The sequence below is a fragment of the Sander lucioperca genome, chromosome 22 (genome assembly GCF_008315115.2).
Source record: "Sander lucioperca isolate FBNREF2018 chromosome 22, SLUC_FBN_1.2, whole genome shotgun sequence".
NCBI classification, from domain to species: Eukaryota; Metazoa; Chordata; class Actinopteri; order Perciformes; family Percidae; genus Sander; species Sander lucioperca.
In genome coordinates, this window is record NC_050194.1 from 12580788 (window position 1) to 12596328 (window position 15541).

Genomic DNA, 15541 nt, shown 5'->3' on the forward strand with positions numbered 1-15541 from the left:
AACCAGCAGCCAGTATCTTAGCGATAGGAGCTTCACATCCTGAATCCTCTACACACAGAGAAACAAACATAGTCGTTACAATAAACATTATACAAAAGAACTGAGGTCAGATACTCCGTTTGCAGTATCCTTGCACTTTATGATGTTTGTAACAGGTTTTCCTAAAAAGATAATGTTCGTACCACTTTGCGGGACTCCTCTCGGATGGCGCCATCAAGACCCAGCTGCCTCATTCCGATCTTGTCCAGGGCACTGACTACAACGGCAGATACAAAGCCCAGCACACACAGTAGTGTACCTAGAAAGCATCATTTGAAAAATACTCTTACTTAAACCTTATTTTTTTATATATTTTGCTATTATTCAATCATGCCATGAACCTTGATGTTTCTATCCTCTTCATTTATTACCTACCGCCCCAGAGTGTCCACTGTATGCCATATTGTTCTTCAAACCTCTGCGTGAGGAAGAAGTTCAGGACTGAACCCAGGCGAGAGAAAGCCAGGGTCAGACCGAAAGCCAAAGCCAGTTCCTTCCCTTTGAACCAGAAGGCTGTGATGCGGTTCTGAACAACTGGTAAGGAAGTAAATCAGAAGAGCGGTTTAGGAACATTCCTGAGTGGACACCGCAAAGAGTGGGACTTTTTTGGAAGGTGGCCTTACTGGTAAGAGATCCATTGCCTGATCCAAACAGTAGTCGGCCTGTGAGCATAAGTGGCAGCAGATAGGGAGATCCTTTGAAGTGGGAACCCAGTGCAAACAGGGACGAGCCCAAAACACACAGAAATGAGAACAGAAATACTCCAACTGCAGAGAGGAGGAAAGGGGAATCCATTTACCATGAGTTACCGTAAATCAGTTGTTTGATTTGCAGAGAAGATATTCGTAGACTTACAGCGGTTTCCTAATTTATCAATCAGGAACCCAGCCATGATCACCACTACTGCATTCCTGTTGATAGGAGAGAAGAGCACCAACTGTAGCTGTTTTCTGATAAGCCATGTTTCAGTAGATTACAGTAGAGTCTGTGTGTGTGTGTGTGTGTGTGTGTGTGTGTGTGTGTGTGTGTGCGTGCGTGCGTGCGTGCGTGTGTGTGTGTGTGTGTGTGTGTGTACGTACGTCCAAGCATAGATGGCATACAGAAGATTGTACTGCTGAGGGGTCATCCCTAATCCCACCACACAGTCCACTGTCCCATTGATGACTGTTGCATTGGGACATGTCAGGTTCTGTCAGATGAGGGGAAGCTAAATTATCATCTAACTAATCTAACTAGCTACAAACTGAGGACAGACTTTGGACTTTTGACACCAAACTACAATGATGCTGTTGAGTTAATGTGGAGATATCATTCAATACTGATGGTTTATTTGCATTGGTCTGCACTGCTACTTACTCTTACTTACCCCTTGGAACTGATCCTGCAAAACACTGGGGATGTCGAAGCAGAAGTAGGAGCCAAATGTCAGCAGACAGTTGAAGAACAGCACCACAAAGCGGTAATAGACTGTAAAATAAATAAAATAACATAAAGACTGGATCAATGGTTTCTCCTGGAGTCTAACTTCACTATGAAAGTCAGACATGGACAGGAAGAGATACCAACATCACCGGACACTTCAAGCAGCATGTTGGTTTATATATTTTTTCTTCTTTTTTTTTTTTACAGGCAAATAATACCCATTAGAAGACAAAATAACGTCATAAAAAAAGAAAGAAAAAGAATTGTCCAAGACAAATGGACAAAAAAAGAAGAAATATATATAAAAAATAAAATATTATTATTGGCTATTATTGGCTCTCAATTGGTACTTTTAGAAAAGATGTAATCACTATAAAGCTTTAAGATATAAAATATGATGCTCTGAATAATGTTAGTTATGGATTTACCACCAAAGAAAGTGCAGTCACCTAACGTTAGCTAAAATCTTCTCATTCTGCACAGTGAATGTTAAACATTCATGTAGTAAACATTCATAAAGTAATAATTAAAATAAAGCACATTTTTGGGTGGAGGGGGACCTGCCAGCTGATGTTCACCCCTGCTTTTGTACATTTCCTTTAACTCCAATGGGAAATTTCGTGTTTACCCCTTACTGGGAAAACAAACTGTGTGATAAAAAAGAATTGCAGCATTAGCTTAGCTACACTTAGCTTTTTCATATGTCATTCACAAACTAGCAAAGCGTTACTGCTAACGTGAAGGTTTTGACAACTTCCCATTTAGTCACATGAACTCCTCCAACGTGACTTAAAGCATAAAAACTGCTGAGTTGGTCTTTCAGTGGCCCATTTTTTCAGGGAAATATGCGCAGGGTTTCGAGACAGAGGTTTTGGTAATTTGGCTATGCTAAGGTTGGTGACTTTAACGAAAAATAAAACTATAGTCACTCGTACCTTTCTCCGCCGGCTGCGTCATGGTGAGCAAGAGGACACTGGTTATAAAAGAAAACTTCCAATTCACATTCTTCCCTGTTGTTTACATGAACAGGCAGGTTAGCACTGCAGGCTACGTTGAGGTCCGCTACAACTCTCCTGCTAGTGTCCGCAGCTCTATAAACTACATGGATGGGTCTCTTCTCATACACTGGACGCAGCGGATTGTTTGGAAATCTGCGCACGCAGCGACACTGCAGACGTTTTTTTTTTTTTTTTAATCCCGGAGACTTTATTGAGAAACATATGCGATTATTTTCTTTAGTAAACATTGAAGAAAAAGTAAAAGTTGAATAATAAAATAAATGTCTAAATATTATTATAATTATTTTCAAGAATGTAACTGCAGAGAGAAAGAAAAAAATCTGGAGGGAAAATGTAAATATAATTGTTCTTTCAATACATCGACATATTTGTGAATTTCCCATTAAGTCACAACATGTATAATAGATTAAATCAGCTGTTTCAAAATAGTCAAAATACATTATATAATCTTAATTAAATTACAACTAAATAAATAATCTCTTTGTGTTCAGATTTACAAAGTGCAACTGATATTAATGCAAGCTTGTATGTAAACATATGTTTTATCAAATTCATTTTGGATGCAACATTAACATCCCTGATATAGCATTTTTCCTTTGGTTCCCCCCAGCTAATCGTGATCAAACTGGCTATTGTAGGCTAGTGTAGTCTAACTGTTTAAACACCAACTGCAGGCCTGTTACCTCAATATCTGCATACTCAAATTTTCGTTTTTTCATATCTCTCTCGCATTATGTGTTTCTAATATAGGCTACTGTAATGTGTAATGACACAAAGTAGGCTACAGCAACAACTTTAGTTTTAGGATTTTTACCATCCATCCCACCCATTCAGGCAGTGTTTAGCCTAATCAGCGAGTCCTGATATTTAATCCAATAAAACCGTGATATATATATATAAATAAAATTTATATTTGTTATATATAATATATATAATAAATGTGTCGGCCATAAACTGCCGTCTGTCTGCTTTCTGCAGTTACTAATTAAATACATCTAATCTACCCTGGTCGGGTTTATTCGAGAAAAAGTCCCCTCTGTTTCCATGGTGGTATAATTGGTAATAACCATAGACTGTATAAATGTATTAGCCTATAGGCTAGCGCGTTTTTTTTAATATCTTTTGTCCCTCAGCGGACACCTTCGAGGTGATACAACATTGCTGTTTCACTCTAAATTTTAAAGACTGGCTGTTGTATAAATAATGCATTCAAGGAGTCGTTAAACATATGAAATGTCTGCTTTGCGTAGAGCAAAAACATGGGAAATATCTGAATCTGAGGAAAGCGACGCTGAGACAATCCCCGACTTAAACCGCGATGAGAGCGGTCAAATATTAGTAACAGTCAGCACAGACTTAACAGATGATCAGAGTTCAGACCACAAGTGCAAAAGCCTCCCATCGTCACCCACAAAAACTGAGTCCAGTCAAACTTCTGCTTTGTCTCCCCCGCGACCGGATGGATGTGGCACGCCAAGCCCTGCAAGAAAACGCCGCACCAAGGAGGAGATAGAGGCGGACAGACAGGCTGCCAGGGAGAAGAAGGAGGCGAGAGACCGGCAGAGAGCAGCCAGAGCCCAGGAGAAAGAGGAGAGGAGACAGGAGCAACAGAAGAGGAGAGAGGCAGCGGAGAACCTCAAGAGTCTCCGGCCAGAGAACTGCCTCAGGCGTCTGACTGTCTGCATAGATCCAGGTACACCATGCTGCCTTCAGGTGCTGTCGGAAACTTTTCTTTCTATCAGCAGCTTGTAAACAGTTAGGAAAAGATTAATATATGCTACAAAATACACATTGCAGTGCTATAAACAAAATTAATATTGATTAAAATTATAATATTTTGATATAGATATGTTAATGTAAGAAATATTAAATGCTAGTATTTTTCCCTTGATTCTTTAATGTTAACAACGTTGACAAAGTACAAAACAAATTAGCTGGAAGGCAGTCCGTTTTTAGTGTATATTAAATGTATTGGGGGAAATGTGCTTTATTATTGGGGTTTCTGGTGTTGTTTCTGTATCCCAATTAAGTGCATTTAGTTTATTTTAGTTTAGAGTCTTAGTTTTGGATGACATCTGTGATATTTTTATTTAAATAATAAATATACACACCTACTGGCTAATAAATCAATTTAAACTTTAGGTAACGACAACTGCATGCATGACAATTTGTATTTACAAGTTTTAAAGTCTGTGTCAACTAGGACTTGACTTTCATAAAGCAGTGTTGTAATGTAACGAAGTACAAATACTTCACTACTGTACTTAAGTAGAATTTTCACGTATCTGTACTTTACTTTGTTATTTATATTTCCGGAAAGTTTTACTTTTACTCCACTACAGTTTCTAAATAAAATGTATACTTTTACTCCACTACATTTCCCCTAAGCATCTTAGTTACTTGTTACTACAAAATAAAATCAGAAGTAATTGTTACACTGGAAAAAAAAGCAGGTTGGGTGAATCATTGCTCCTAAATTGCCAAGATAATGCATGCTCCATTCCAGTTGGTGACCTAATGTTTGTTGCCAAGCGGCAAAAAAAAAAAAAAAAAAAAAAACATAGGCCAAAACTAAAGAAGAAGAGGAGGAAGCATAATGACTGATAGTGTCATGGAAGCACCTGGTGCAGGCTCTGCCGCCATGGTAACAGACGATGATCACCCCGACGACAGTGGTGATGATAACGTTACACACCTTTGGCCATAAAGTTCATAATCAAAGTTTTTTTTATTTTTACTTTTACTTCTAATACTTAAGGACATTTAATATCAGAAAATTACTTTTGATACTTAAGTACAGTAAATATTAGATACTTTAAGACTTTTATTCAAGTAATATTCTAGGGAGTAAGGAGACTTTTACTTCTAGCAAAGTCATTTTCTGGTAAGATACTTGTACTTTTACTCAAGTATGCTTTAAACTACTTTATACAAGACTGCCATAAAGAGGACAATAGGCTAAAAGGCTGCATATGCATACATCTGTAAGTGTGTGCTTTTCTCCAGCTCTTCTGCAACAGGATGGCTCAGACATCTTGCTGGACACCCTGACTACATTTGAGTGGAGGTTTAGCATTGAGAGCCAGCAGCTCCCACACAGCATCACCTGGACCAGAGACTTGCCTCAGGTAGGCACCTCACGCCTCTCCTAACATAATAAACATAAACATTTGAATTGATTGTGATATTTCGGCTGCATTCATTTGCTGTATTTCTATTTACATATTCTTACTTTTTCTACTTTCTCCAGTGGGATCATTACTGTTTTGTCTTTAGCAGGGAGCTGGCTCGGTGGAGGAGGAGCAAGTGGTTCTGGTCCTGGGTCTGACGGACTTCATGGACATGGTGATCTCTGGGAAGAAAGTAAGCAACCTTTAAAGTTGTAATAAATTAACTTTGATGGCAGTCTACACGATTGACTCTTTGGAGACGTTGTTGTTGTGATTGTGACCTCAGGTAGGCCTCAGGCTTTGTTGCATGTTTTCAGTAGTGTCCATGCCGCACCCTGGTGCCCTCCTCCATGTTATTTTGTTGCCACTGCAGATGCTAGACAGTGAAGGGGAGGAGACAAGGATGGGGTCTTTTCTCAATCCAATTTTGGAGTGTCTCAACCGGGAAGCCAAGAAGGTCACTCTCTTAGTGTCAGACTCTCAGACAGATAACAGGTTAGTGTATGTGTCCGTAAATGTGGCTTCTGATAGACAAATATCTCAGTTACTTTATTTATTTAACTGAATTAATCTTTGGTGAGATGACACTCTGTGTTGGCTTTCATGTACACACTCTGACCTGACTTTGGGTTTAATTACCAACAGGACCGATGCTTATGGTGTGCATTTACTAGATGAGACGCTGCAATCCAAATTGGGGATGGAGAACTTGGATGTGGAGGAGGTCAGTTTACTTTGAATCTGATACTTAGTTGATCTTGCATGTTTTTTTTGTAGATGTTTAGCCACTTAATTGTATGTTTCAGAAGGAACAGATTGCTAAACACTGTACATACTTGACATACATACACGTTCCTGTTCATGATGAGTTTTGAATCAAGTGCAGAAGATGAGGGGTTTCTTTGGTACTGTCTCCATTTCTCTCCAGGTTCTTGTGTATCTGCAGCTCTGCAAGAATATCTCACTGGTCTTCCTGGAGGGCTGGCAGGAGGTCACCAATCACGTGTGTGCCGTCACCAAGGCCTTATCAAAACGCCCTTTTAAGTACGCAGCCACTCCAGTCATTGTCACATTAATAGACAAGGAAAATGTATCTCACTTATAAGATGTCCTTCCAGACTGCTGACAGAGCAGGCAGAGCTGCCCTTCTGTGTGGACGGTTCATGGGCCAGCGGGGTTCGTGTGGAGAGGGACGGCTCGGGGCTGATCCAGGTCTGGAGCAGGCAGATTCAGCAGCTGAACAGAGTCAGCCCTGCTGTGGCCTCCACCGTGATTGCTGCCTACCCGTCTCCTCAGCTGCTGCTGCAGGTACACCCGAGTGTGCTTCAGTATGGTCTTGTAGAGCTCAGGGCATAGAGGATGGTGCCACCACTAGCAGGGTTGTGGCCTGGATTCCCACTGTGAGGCAACTAAGGCATTTTGGATAAATCACGGGAACTACGTTGCTTTTTATTAGTTTTAGGAGGTATACAAATCAACCTTGACAATATACAGTATATTTGACATTAAAGGTCCGATATAAAAAGTGAGATTTCAATGTCTTCTCCTATTATAAAGCAGGTCAAGGTGCTATATAAATACTATGAGTATAGAAAACACTCAATCCACAGAGAAATGCACACAGCCCATATTCAGACACAGTGCTTTTAAACAAGCCGTCAGGACTTCTGTACGGTTGTGGTGTCACAACAATACTATACTATATATAGGTAGAAAGTGCCGCTACAGTGCCGTTACAGTCATTCCTGGCTGCAAGACCCAAAAAACGCTGACCAATCAGAGCTGACTGGGCTTTTTTGGGAGGGGGGCTTAAAGAAACAGGCGCTTAACAGAGCGTTTCAGAAAGAGGGTGAATACAGCTATATTCAGACAGACATTATGGTAACAGTAATGTGTTTTTTGAACATTTAAGCATGTAAACATGTTCTAGTAGAGACCCAAAATACAATTATAAACCTGAAAATGAGCATGACATGGGACCTTTAACTGGTGGGTTTTTGAAAGGATTTAAAGCTTTAGTGCGTAACGTTTTGATATTAATTAACGTCTGTTACATTCAAGCCATTGCCAAATGAGTTGCTACAAAGCTAATTAAGACTATCAGCTCCACACAACTCTCTGTATTTCTCAGTATGGCTATGTTCAGAAGATATGTGGCGTCCAGTGACTTTCCCGCGCAGAAACTCGAGTGATGATTATTACCTCTTCTTCTCCATCATGTTTCCGTGTCCTCCTTGGCTATTAGCAACTGCGTGGAGGAGGGAGACGGTGCGCGATCACAGAAGGTTTGTATCATGTGGACGCGCCGAATTCCTCATGGGGGCAGCAGAAACAACGCACTATAGCTTTAAGCCCAAAAAGTTAAAGAATGGTATTGAAATAATATATGTTAATATATAAAACACACAATGTGTTCAAGACATAAAACATTGCCACATTTTTGTGTCTTGAAAGAACATTCACAAAAACAAAATATCTGTTCCTATTTTTTTTTAGGCGTACCAGAGTTTAGGGTCAGAGGAGGACAGAAAGGGTCTGCTGGCTGCTCTCTTGGTGAAGAGTGGAGGTAAAGAGAGACGTATAGGACCGGAGATATCAGCCAGAGTTTACCGCTGCTTCACAGCCCAGAACCCCCAGCTGGTCCTTGACTGACCTGTCCACTTGAGAACCAGATGGACGGACGTCAGCGAGGATTAATCTGGTCTCTAATGACACTTTGTCACCACTTGGTTTCTAATGTGTTAATCATGATGTTTACAAACTAAAAATAAGCCGTAGATATCATGTTTAACGTCCAGTAAAGCACTATTTATACTCATCTGAACTTCAGAACAGATTCTGAACAGATTCAAGGAATATAATATATTTAGTAAAATAAGGAATTATTTGATGTGTATTATTTTATTCTGCTTATGTATAAATGCAAGCTGTATTGTCGAAGGGCCCTCCGTGAACGCTGTGATATTGTTTTTGTTTATGTGTGAAATAGCTTATAAAAATGAGCTGCAGCAGAACTTTTCATTTTTGTTTTATTTTAGAGAATTTCCTGAGTAAGAAAGTTAACAAACTGTAAATAGAAAAACAAATCCTCTTGTGAGCAAGAACACCATCACCATTGATATTCAAGCCAAATGCTGATTACAAAACACATTTACAAAAAGTCTTTTCCAGAGTATCAAAAAAGCAACTCCTTTCCCCCTGGAGTCTGTCCCTGAGAATAACAAGTGTACACTTTCACAAGATTTCCAGTGTGTTTTTTGTCAAAGTCTAATCGCAAATATTAGGCCTTCCAAACAGTGACTGGCATATCATTATAATAATTATTATTATCATTGTTATCATTAACCCCATGATAGAAATTGGCTAAAATGCAAATGAATGACCCAGATGTCACTCTAAAATCTCAACTTCATTAAATGTCTCATACGCTACACACTCACTCCCTTCTCCCCATTCAATGACAAAGTTGTTTGAACGTCACAAACTTGATAAATAAAAATCAAGAAACAATCCACGCCAAATGTAGAGAACAAAATGGCTAAATGAGATTGCTCTTCTTGTTTTCCAACAGGAGATGTTGATGGCAATGGTAGAATAGCTGTGTGCCAAACACTTACAAATACCTTTTGACTACTAGGTCATGTCCAGCGGCTTCTTTTGCATTGGTAATCCTCCGGCTCAGAGCAGCAGCTGTCGTAGTCGCTGCTGGGAGGAGTTGGAGGGCAGTGGCAAGTGCAGGGTTGAGATTGAGGTGACATGTGACAGGAGCACTGGTATGGGACTGTGTCGAGAAACGGGCTGGTGCAGGGGCTTGGAGAGGCGCAGGCACTCAGGGTGGAGGCTGGGCTCGGGATGGGGCTGGAAGGCAGACTCATCTCCTCGTAGAAATCCTCAAGCAATTCCTCGTGCTCCGAGGCTTCGGGGCTGCTGCTGAGGGTGAAGACCCAGCCCAGCTGTAAGTGCAGGAGGGTGCGCAGGCCTGGGGGCAGCTCTATAGCATTTAGTACATCGGGGCAGCAGGGCAACATTTGGCGGAGCTGGGCACAGCAAAGGTACTGCAGGGAGGTGGGTGTATAGCAGGCACGGATAATCTTCATACTGCTTTTAGCTGCTGTGGAGCACACCATGGGGTAGAACTTCTTGTTCTGCAGCCTAGTGGCAGCAACACCTGTTGTAGAAGGAGATAAACAGAATCAGAGGTGAAGGGATTTAGGATTAAAGCCCAGTTCAGACCAAAGATTCGCGATGAGAAGAGTTGAAACTTGCAACTACTTGCAACGCACCAGTCTCCAACGTTCTGAAACCTTCCACTGGCGATTTGACAAGCTGAGTCGCAGGCGACGCCATCATCAGCCTGCTTGAGTCGTGCTGAGATGGGCCAGTTCAGACCGCTGCAACTTTTCCCAGCAACGTTCTAAAACCGTTTCGTCTCGTGGCAAATCTTTGGCCTGAACTGGGCTTAACCCTTGTGTTGTCTTCCCGTTGACCAGGAACTTTTTTTTTTTTACTGCTTTTGACGATTTATAAATGTTTTTGTCACTTTTTTCAACGTTTTTGTTTAATTCATGGTCAATAAACCTAATTTAAATGACATCATACCTAATTTTTTAGTTTAAAAAAGCAAAAAATATGAATTATTTTGACTAATAGTTAAGATCAGAGGATGTTGAGTGAATCACAGACTGGTTTATGTCAAAGTTTAATTGGGATACTGTTTTTTCAAACCTCTTTCGAATGCTATGAAATGGAAGTATTAATTTTACCTGCAAGGAATGTTGTATGGGTTCCATCCAACGTACATGCATGCATCCAAGTTATTTTGGGGCAATTTGGTTGTAAGAAACCCATATTTCTGATATAAAGAATCTTTGAAAACGGGTCAAATTTGACCCAAGGACAACACAAGGGTTAAGAGCCACTTGGCAGTTATAACTAAAATGCTATTTTCGTGTTTTATGTAGCTAAGAAGACCTGCTTGAATTACAGATATACACGCACCTAAACAGTGTCGATTCTTGTAGAAGGTCAGGGTGCCATGCCAGGTGTCCAGGTGCACTCCTATGATGGAGCCCTGGCCAAACCGAGAGGAGAACTTCACATTGTCCCCTTTGTGCTGGAGGGAACCTTTGAATATATATATAGATAAAAAACAGTTTAGGGGTCCCCACTAAAGAGGGGATATGTCTCTTTGGTAGAACTGCTTCAACAACATCTGAAATGTGACAAGATTCCCACCTGGACACTGCTTTGAAATACTCAAGTGAAGTACAAGCACCTCAAAATTGTACTTAAGCACAGTACTTAAATACCAGTCTACCAAGCTGATGTGTGGTGAGTGTCTGGTGCCGTAAGGCTGCGGTGAAGCGCTTTGAGTGTCTATGATAAAGCGCTATATAAATGTATATGAATTATTATTATTATTATTATTATAAATAAATGTACTTTTCACCACTAGTCAAAATTCTCCATCCAGTTTCACAGATCACTCTGATAATTCATGGTATATATTAATCCCAGTATTATGACCCTCTAACCTGTGTAAGAGAGCCCCCAACTGTTCTCATCGTGGCCCAGCAGGCTGCCAAAGCTGAATTTGAACTTCTCCAGGTCCAACTCTGAAGTTCCTATTCCCACCATCTACACCGACAAAACATTAAAAAAAAACAGGATCAAAACAGGTAAAGTACTTCTAGCTTTTCATTAGATGATAGCTTACAGTGATCCTCAACATCCAAACAGAGATTTAGAAACATCTTCAGGCCACTGCTAATATAACGTCAGTATTTGTTAAGGGACTGCTACCCACCATATCGGTTCCATAGACAGGAGAGGTCATCTTGACTTCCCAGAAGTGTTGGCCGTCTGAGAGCTCCTTGGTGCCGCGGATGGCAGCTGTGCCGCAGCTGTAGTCAGAGTGAAAACTCACCTTCCTTTTGTTGCAGCTGAGGAAGGCTCCGGAAGACTTGTAGTGCTCGTCCCACTCCCAGTCAAAACCTGGGAACACAAACACATGAACGCTATAATTTCATACTTTGAAATATCTGAACAACTCTTGGATGAATTGGAATATGAAGTCATGTGCTCACAAAAGCCAATTATAGAATGTGTAATATACCTTCATATTACTGTGAAAGCCTTGTATTAGTCTGGCCAGCTTCAACACTACACTTGTGCCAATTTACACAGTGTACACTGCTGTGTTTGTATGGTGTATTACTGTATTCATCAGCTTTTTACTCACCCTCATCCTCCTCCCCACAGAGGCAGTCACTGGTGACACAGAAGCCCGGGCCGAGCTCTTTCTGTCGGTCACACAGGCAGAAAGAGTCCCCTATCACCGGTACTGTGCTGGGCAGGGCAACCGCCTCAGATACGGCCTGAGAACTCTCCAGGTAATCCACACCGCTGATCTGGTTGACACAAACAGCATCTTGTAAGTTCGTAGACGTGGCCATGGTCCAGGGATGTTGGCTTGGAAGCCGGGAAAGGTATTAGATAGAGAGAGCCTGAGAATTGTATTCAATGTTTTCTAATTTCCAATGAAAGCCCTGATGCCCTTTTTGTAAAGACGAACCTTTTGGTAGCTTTAAGAAAGAGCAACTTGAGAGCCTGAGTGGAAAAATCACAGTCTTGCTATCTTTCACTCGACAATCCAAAGAGCCAAATGAGAGTCAAAGACTCAACAAGCGTTTTCCCTTAAAAGCGGTTCATGGTACCTATTGGTTACAGAAGTCATGTGTGCCAGTAAGTAAAATTAGACCCCTTCCAAAAATACTGAGCCTCCTATCCTTACCTTTGGAGACCATGTCTTACACACAGCCATTTCAGACAGGGGACAGTGCCAGTGGAAAACTACTGGTACTTGGGTAGAAATATTATATGTGTCATATGTGGTCACACCCAGGGGTGTAGTGCAGTTCCAGATAGGAAATAGAATATTCTTAGTTTGCATAATTGGTTGAATTTCATATTTTTTAAAGTGCTTGAAGATCCAATTATTACTAAGGTTTATGTCATGCGAGAGAGACAATAAAAACAAATGGAAAAGTAAAAGTTGCCATATTGACATTTGAGGTGTGTTGATAGATATCACGACATCAACTCCTGCACTGAGTAACATTGAGCAAGAAAACATTTCACCTTAAAAGTTGCCGGTAGCTGCCGGTGTTGTGTCAAGTTCTGCATCCATGCCGAGAATTGCATTCACAAGGCAAAATAATTTTTTTTAAGTCAAAGTACTGCTTAAAAACTAAATAAACTTCTTTGTCATGTTCATCAATGATGATAAATGATCTGAAGTGTGACATTTTAGAACAATTAGAGTCATCAATGTTTAATTAGACTCAGTAGTAGTAGCATTTCCTTGCTGCCTGTGAGGTGGATGCAATTTTTTTGGCAGCGATGATTTTTAAGGGACTTGCATTATTCGGCAGAAATTATTGTTGCTGCCCGAGTGGATGCAATTCTTGGCAGGGATGCGAAACTCAGCACAACACCGGTACTTAACACGAATAGCAGTACACCATTGGTCAAACCATACCTGTTCTGATGTGAAAAACTTTTTTTATCCTCTAACATCAAACAGTGATGCTTGTTAGCGTCTCTTTATCCAGTAATACCAAAAATACATTTCATCTAGATATTTCCCTTTAAACATTCAACATTTCCGCTCTACACTTTGCTCCACTTTTCTTTTGTTCCACCCCACAAACCTTAAAGTCTCACCTGTGTCGTCGTCTGGCCTTCCCATTCCTCCCTGTCCCTCGTCTGGATCACTGCCATAACATCTGTCTCTTGCCGTATTTCGCTCCAGGCCAAATGCCGAGCCCGGCCGTTCCTGCCTCTTCTCAGCATGGCAGCTCTGTGGACAGCAGACCCAACACTTGTACAACCAGCTGGCATGTGCACAGTGGGCCATGTACTACTTTTTATTTATTTATGTCAAGTAAGGTCGGTGTTGAACTCCTTGTTCACAGTTTATTTGTTTGTTGAGGTCAGATTTTTTTTTTATGGACGCGTACATATCTACTTACACATTTCCAAAACCTAACAGGAAGAGAGACAGTAATAACTGCCTGTTTCAGATAGAAGAGGACTTTCTGGGAATTAAAAACATACAGATTCAGCTGAATAGGAGTTTAACTGCAAAATGAGGTCTCAAATTAATAAACAAATATCCAAATAAACCAATGATGAGAGTATATCATCTTAAGTTGGTTGCATTGTTTCAAAATTTAAAGATGGTAGCTTCTGTGGTTTGACTAATAAATTGTGTGGAATGAGTTTTTTTCTTGTATTTCCAACTCAGCTTGTTTCTCCAATGTCTCACAAACTTGTTGGACAACTGAAATGAGGTCAGTTGGTAATTATAAAGGGCAAACATTTGCTCTGGGCTTTTCTCAGTTCAACACAAAGACTGTATAAAACAGGTTCAACAGTGTGTTCACTAACCTTTTCTCTAAGAAAAATCACAATGTGTGAGATAGCTACCACTATTGAGGAACCTTTAGAGGAAATTTAGGTCGAAGTTTGATCCAGTGTCACAAAGGGAACAATTAAAGTATAAATAACAATAATAAAAAACATGGAAAACAATCAAAGAAGTTGATGCAATTTCAATGACCCAAACATTATTGGCATTCTGCCTCTATCCAGTTTGTATTCATGCAGTATGTAATGACACAAGCATAATTCTTAGTTAGATATTTTTTTGGTAACTTAACCCTTCATGGGTCCAAATGTATTGACCAATAACAGAACTGACTAATATGTTTGCTTTTAAAATAAATCTTATCTATGTTGAACTGTTTTCCACGTTCACAGCCAGTAATCAAAACCATCCAGTTTTAATTTAATCACTTGTATGAGTACAAAACTATTATTTTACTCTGTCTTACAAGTCTAATAGAGATGTTTAATATCATGATAAAATATAGTTTACACTTCCAATCTCAACAAGACACAACATATTTACTAAACGCTGTACCTAAACCTGATAGCATGTCTTGGTTCATGCCACCACTGAACACAGCAGCTGATGACTGCTTTGCAAGCAGGTGCAGGAGATAACTGCCAATAATTTAGATTAGTTAGACTGCAGATAGTCTCACTTTAATTGGGCCTTACCCTACATACAGTAAATGCATCATCTGGGCAACCCAGTCAAGACAAACTACAGTAGCCTACCTATGTCAGCAAATGTTCTGCCTGGCAGTAGGACAGTGACAGTGACGTGAATGATTGCATGTTTCAGATATTCACTAAAAAGCGCACCACTGGTCCATGAGCTGCCCAGACTTTCTAATCAAATACACCAGAAGTTCATTCCGTCCTTTAGTGATCCACTTCAGAAAACCTGTTTACTAATAGCATCAGCTGCATGTTTAAATCTCAGCACATAGTGCATGTATATTCAGTAAAACTACAGCCGACGTTTTGCTGTGTTTCTGCATCTTTATCTTAACTAAATTAGTAAACTCAGCGAACCACAGTATCTCCATTTAAACAGCAGTTAAGCTCTTACCTTACAGTAGTCGTCCTATACACGGTCTTGCAGTGGCTCATTTGAATGCCAGTGTGCTTCTACTGTATGTCCGACCTTGTGACAGGTGCAGTTTACACTCTGTCCCACTTCGTAACAAGCTAGACGTAAACATTACTTCTCCACGCCCTTATCGTGTGCCGATTGGATAAGAGACTCAAGTGGGGGAGGAGTTATCTTTTTTAGTTACCTTTACCCAGAGTCGTTGGCTACATATGGATAATAACAACTGTGGCCTTTGTGCAAATTATAGTATAATGTGTGGTCTACTTACTTGATAAAATAACGAGCCCATCATGTACTTAAAATCACAAGTTGTCATCTTAGTTAAAAGTCGAAGACATGTAAAA

General features: G+C 40.3%; 3 protein-coding genes across 5 annotated transcripts in view; 1 reads left to right on the forward strand and 2 right to left on the reverse strand.

Moving 5' to 3' along the window:
* The window catches only part of mfsd1l (major facilitator superfamily domain containing 1-like), a 7102-nt gene extending 4501 nt beyond the window's left edge, over positions 1–2601 (reverse strand). The window contains exons 1-8 of the mRNA XM_035997627.1: positions 2397–2601; positions 1406–1506; positions 1119–1228; positions 895–950; positions 663–806; positions 415–573; positions 183–298; positions 1–48 (exon numbers count right to left, since the gene is read on the reverse strand). The exon at positions 1–48 is cut by the window's left edge and continues 53 nt beyond it. Coding sequence (XP_035853520.1) covers positions 1–48; positions 183–298; positions 415–573; positions 663–806; positions 895–950; positions 1119–1228; positions 1406–1506; positions 2397–2418 — 756 coding nt within the window. The 5' untranslated portion in view covers positions 2419–2601. The remainder of the gene's footprint in view (positions 49–182; positions 299–414; positions 574–662; positions 807–894; positions 951–1118; positions 1229–1405; positions 1507–2396) is intronic.
* A 946-nt stretch (positions 2602–3547) lies between these two features.
* On the forward strand, positions 3548–8664 carry LOC116061334 (probable crossover junction endonuclease EME2). 3 transcript variants are annotated; one of them, XM_031315473.2, is made up of 8 exons: positions 3548–4173; positions 5487–5608; positions 5757–5843; positions 6024–6145; positions 6296–6374; positions 6597–6694; positions 6769–6958; positions 8147–8664. In XM_031315473.2, exons 1-8 carry the CDS (start codon positions 3714–3716, stop codon positions 8300–8302), a joined length of 1314 nt encoding a protein of 437 aa, XP_031171333.1. In that variant the 5' UTR covers positions 3548–3713; the 3' UTR covers positions 8303–8664. The 3 variants fall into 3 exon arrangements, with proteins under 3 accessions (XP_031171333.1, XP_031171331.1, XP_031171332.1); XM_031315471.2 differs by having other exon boundaries at positions 3579–4173; positions 6579–6694; XM_031315472.2 differs by having other exon boundaries at positions 3579–4173; positions 5760–5843; positions 6579–6694.
* On the reverse strand, positions 8663–15525 carry spsb3b (splA/ryanodine receptor domain and SOCS box containing 3b). Its single transcript, XM_031315474.2, has 7 exons — positions 15174–15525; positions 13376–13511; positions 11892–12060; positions 11457–11644; positions 11185–11287; positions 10649–10774; positions 8663–9818 (listed from the first exon to the last, which is right to left on the reverse strand). The coding sequence occupies exons 1-7, from the start codon at positions 15212–15214 to the stop codon at positions 9289–9291; spliced, it is 1293 nt and encodes a 430-aa protein (XP_031171334.1). The 5' UTR covers positions 15215–15525; the 3' UTR covers positions 8663–9288.
* Between the last annotated feature and the right edge of the window lie 16 nt (positions 15526–15541).

What these genes read in the sequence shown, in the direction of transcription:
- spsb3b (XM_031315474.2), bottom strand. Translation starts at nt 15,214, where the DNA reads ATGAGCCACTGCAAGACCGTGTATAGGACGACTACTGTAAG. An exon ending in TATAGGACGACTACTGTAAG is followed by an intron (nt 13,512 to 15,173) that starts GTAAGAGCTTAA and finishes TGCTGTCCACAG; the next exon opens with AGCTGCCATGCTGAGAAGAG. An exon ending in CTGTCTATGGAACCGATATG is followed by an intron (nt 11,288 to 11,456) that starts GTGGGTAGCAGT and finishes TTGTCGGTGTAG; the next exon opens with ATGGTGGGAATAGGAACTTC.
- LOC116061334 (XM_031315471.2), top strand. Translation starts at nt 3,714, where the DNA reads ATGTCTGCTTTGCGTAGAGCAAAAACATGGGAAATATCTGAATCTGAG. An exon ending in GACTCTCAGACAGATAACAG is followed by an intron (nt 6,146 to 6,295) that starts GTTAGTGTATGT and finishes AATTACCAACAG; the next exon opens with GACCGATGCTTATGGTGTGC. An exon ending in AGAACTTGGATGTGGAGGAG is followed by an intron (nt 6,375 to 6,578) that starts GTCAGTTTACTT and finishes ATTTCTCTCCAG; the next exon opens with GTTCTTGTGTATCTGCAGCT.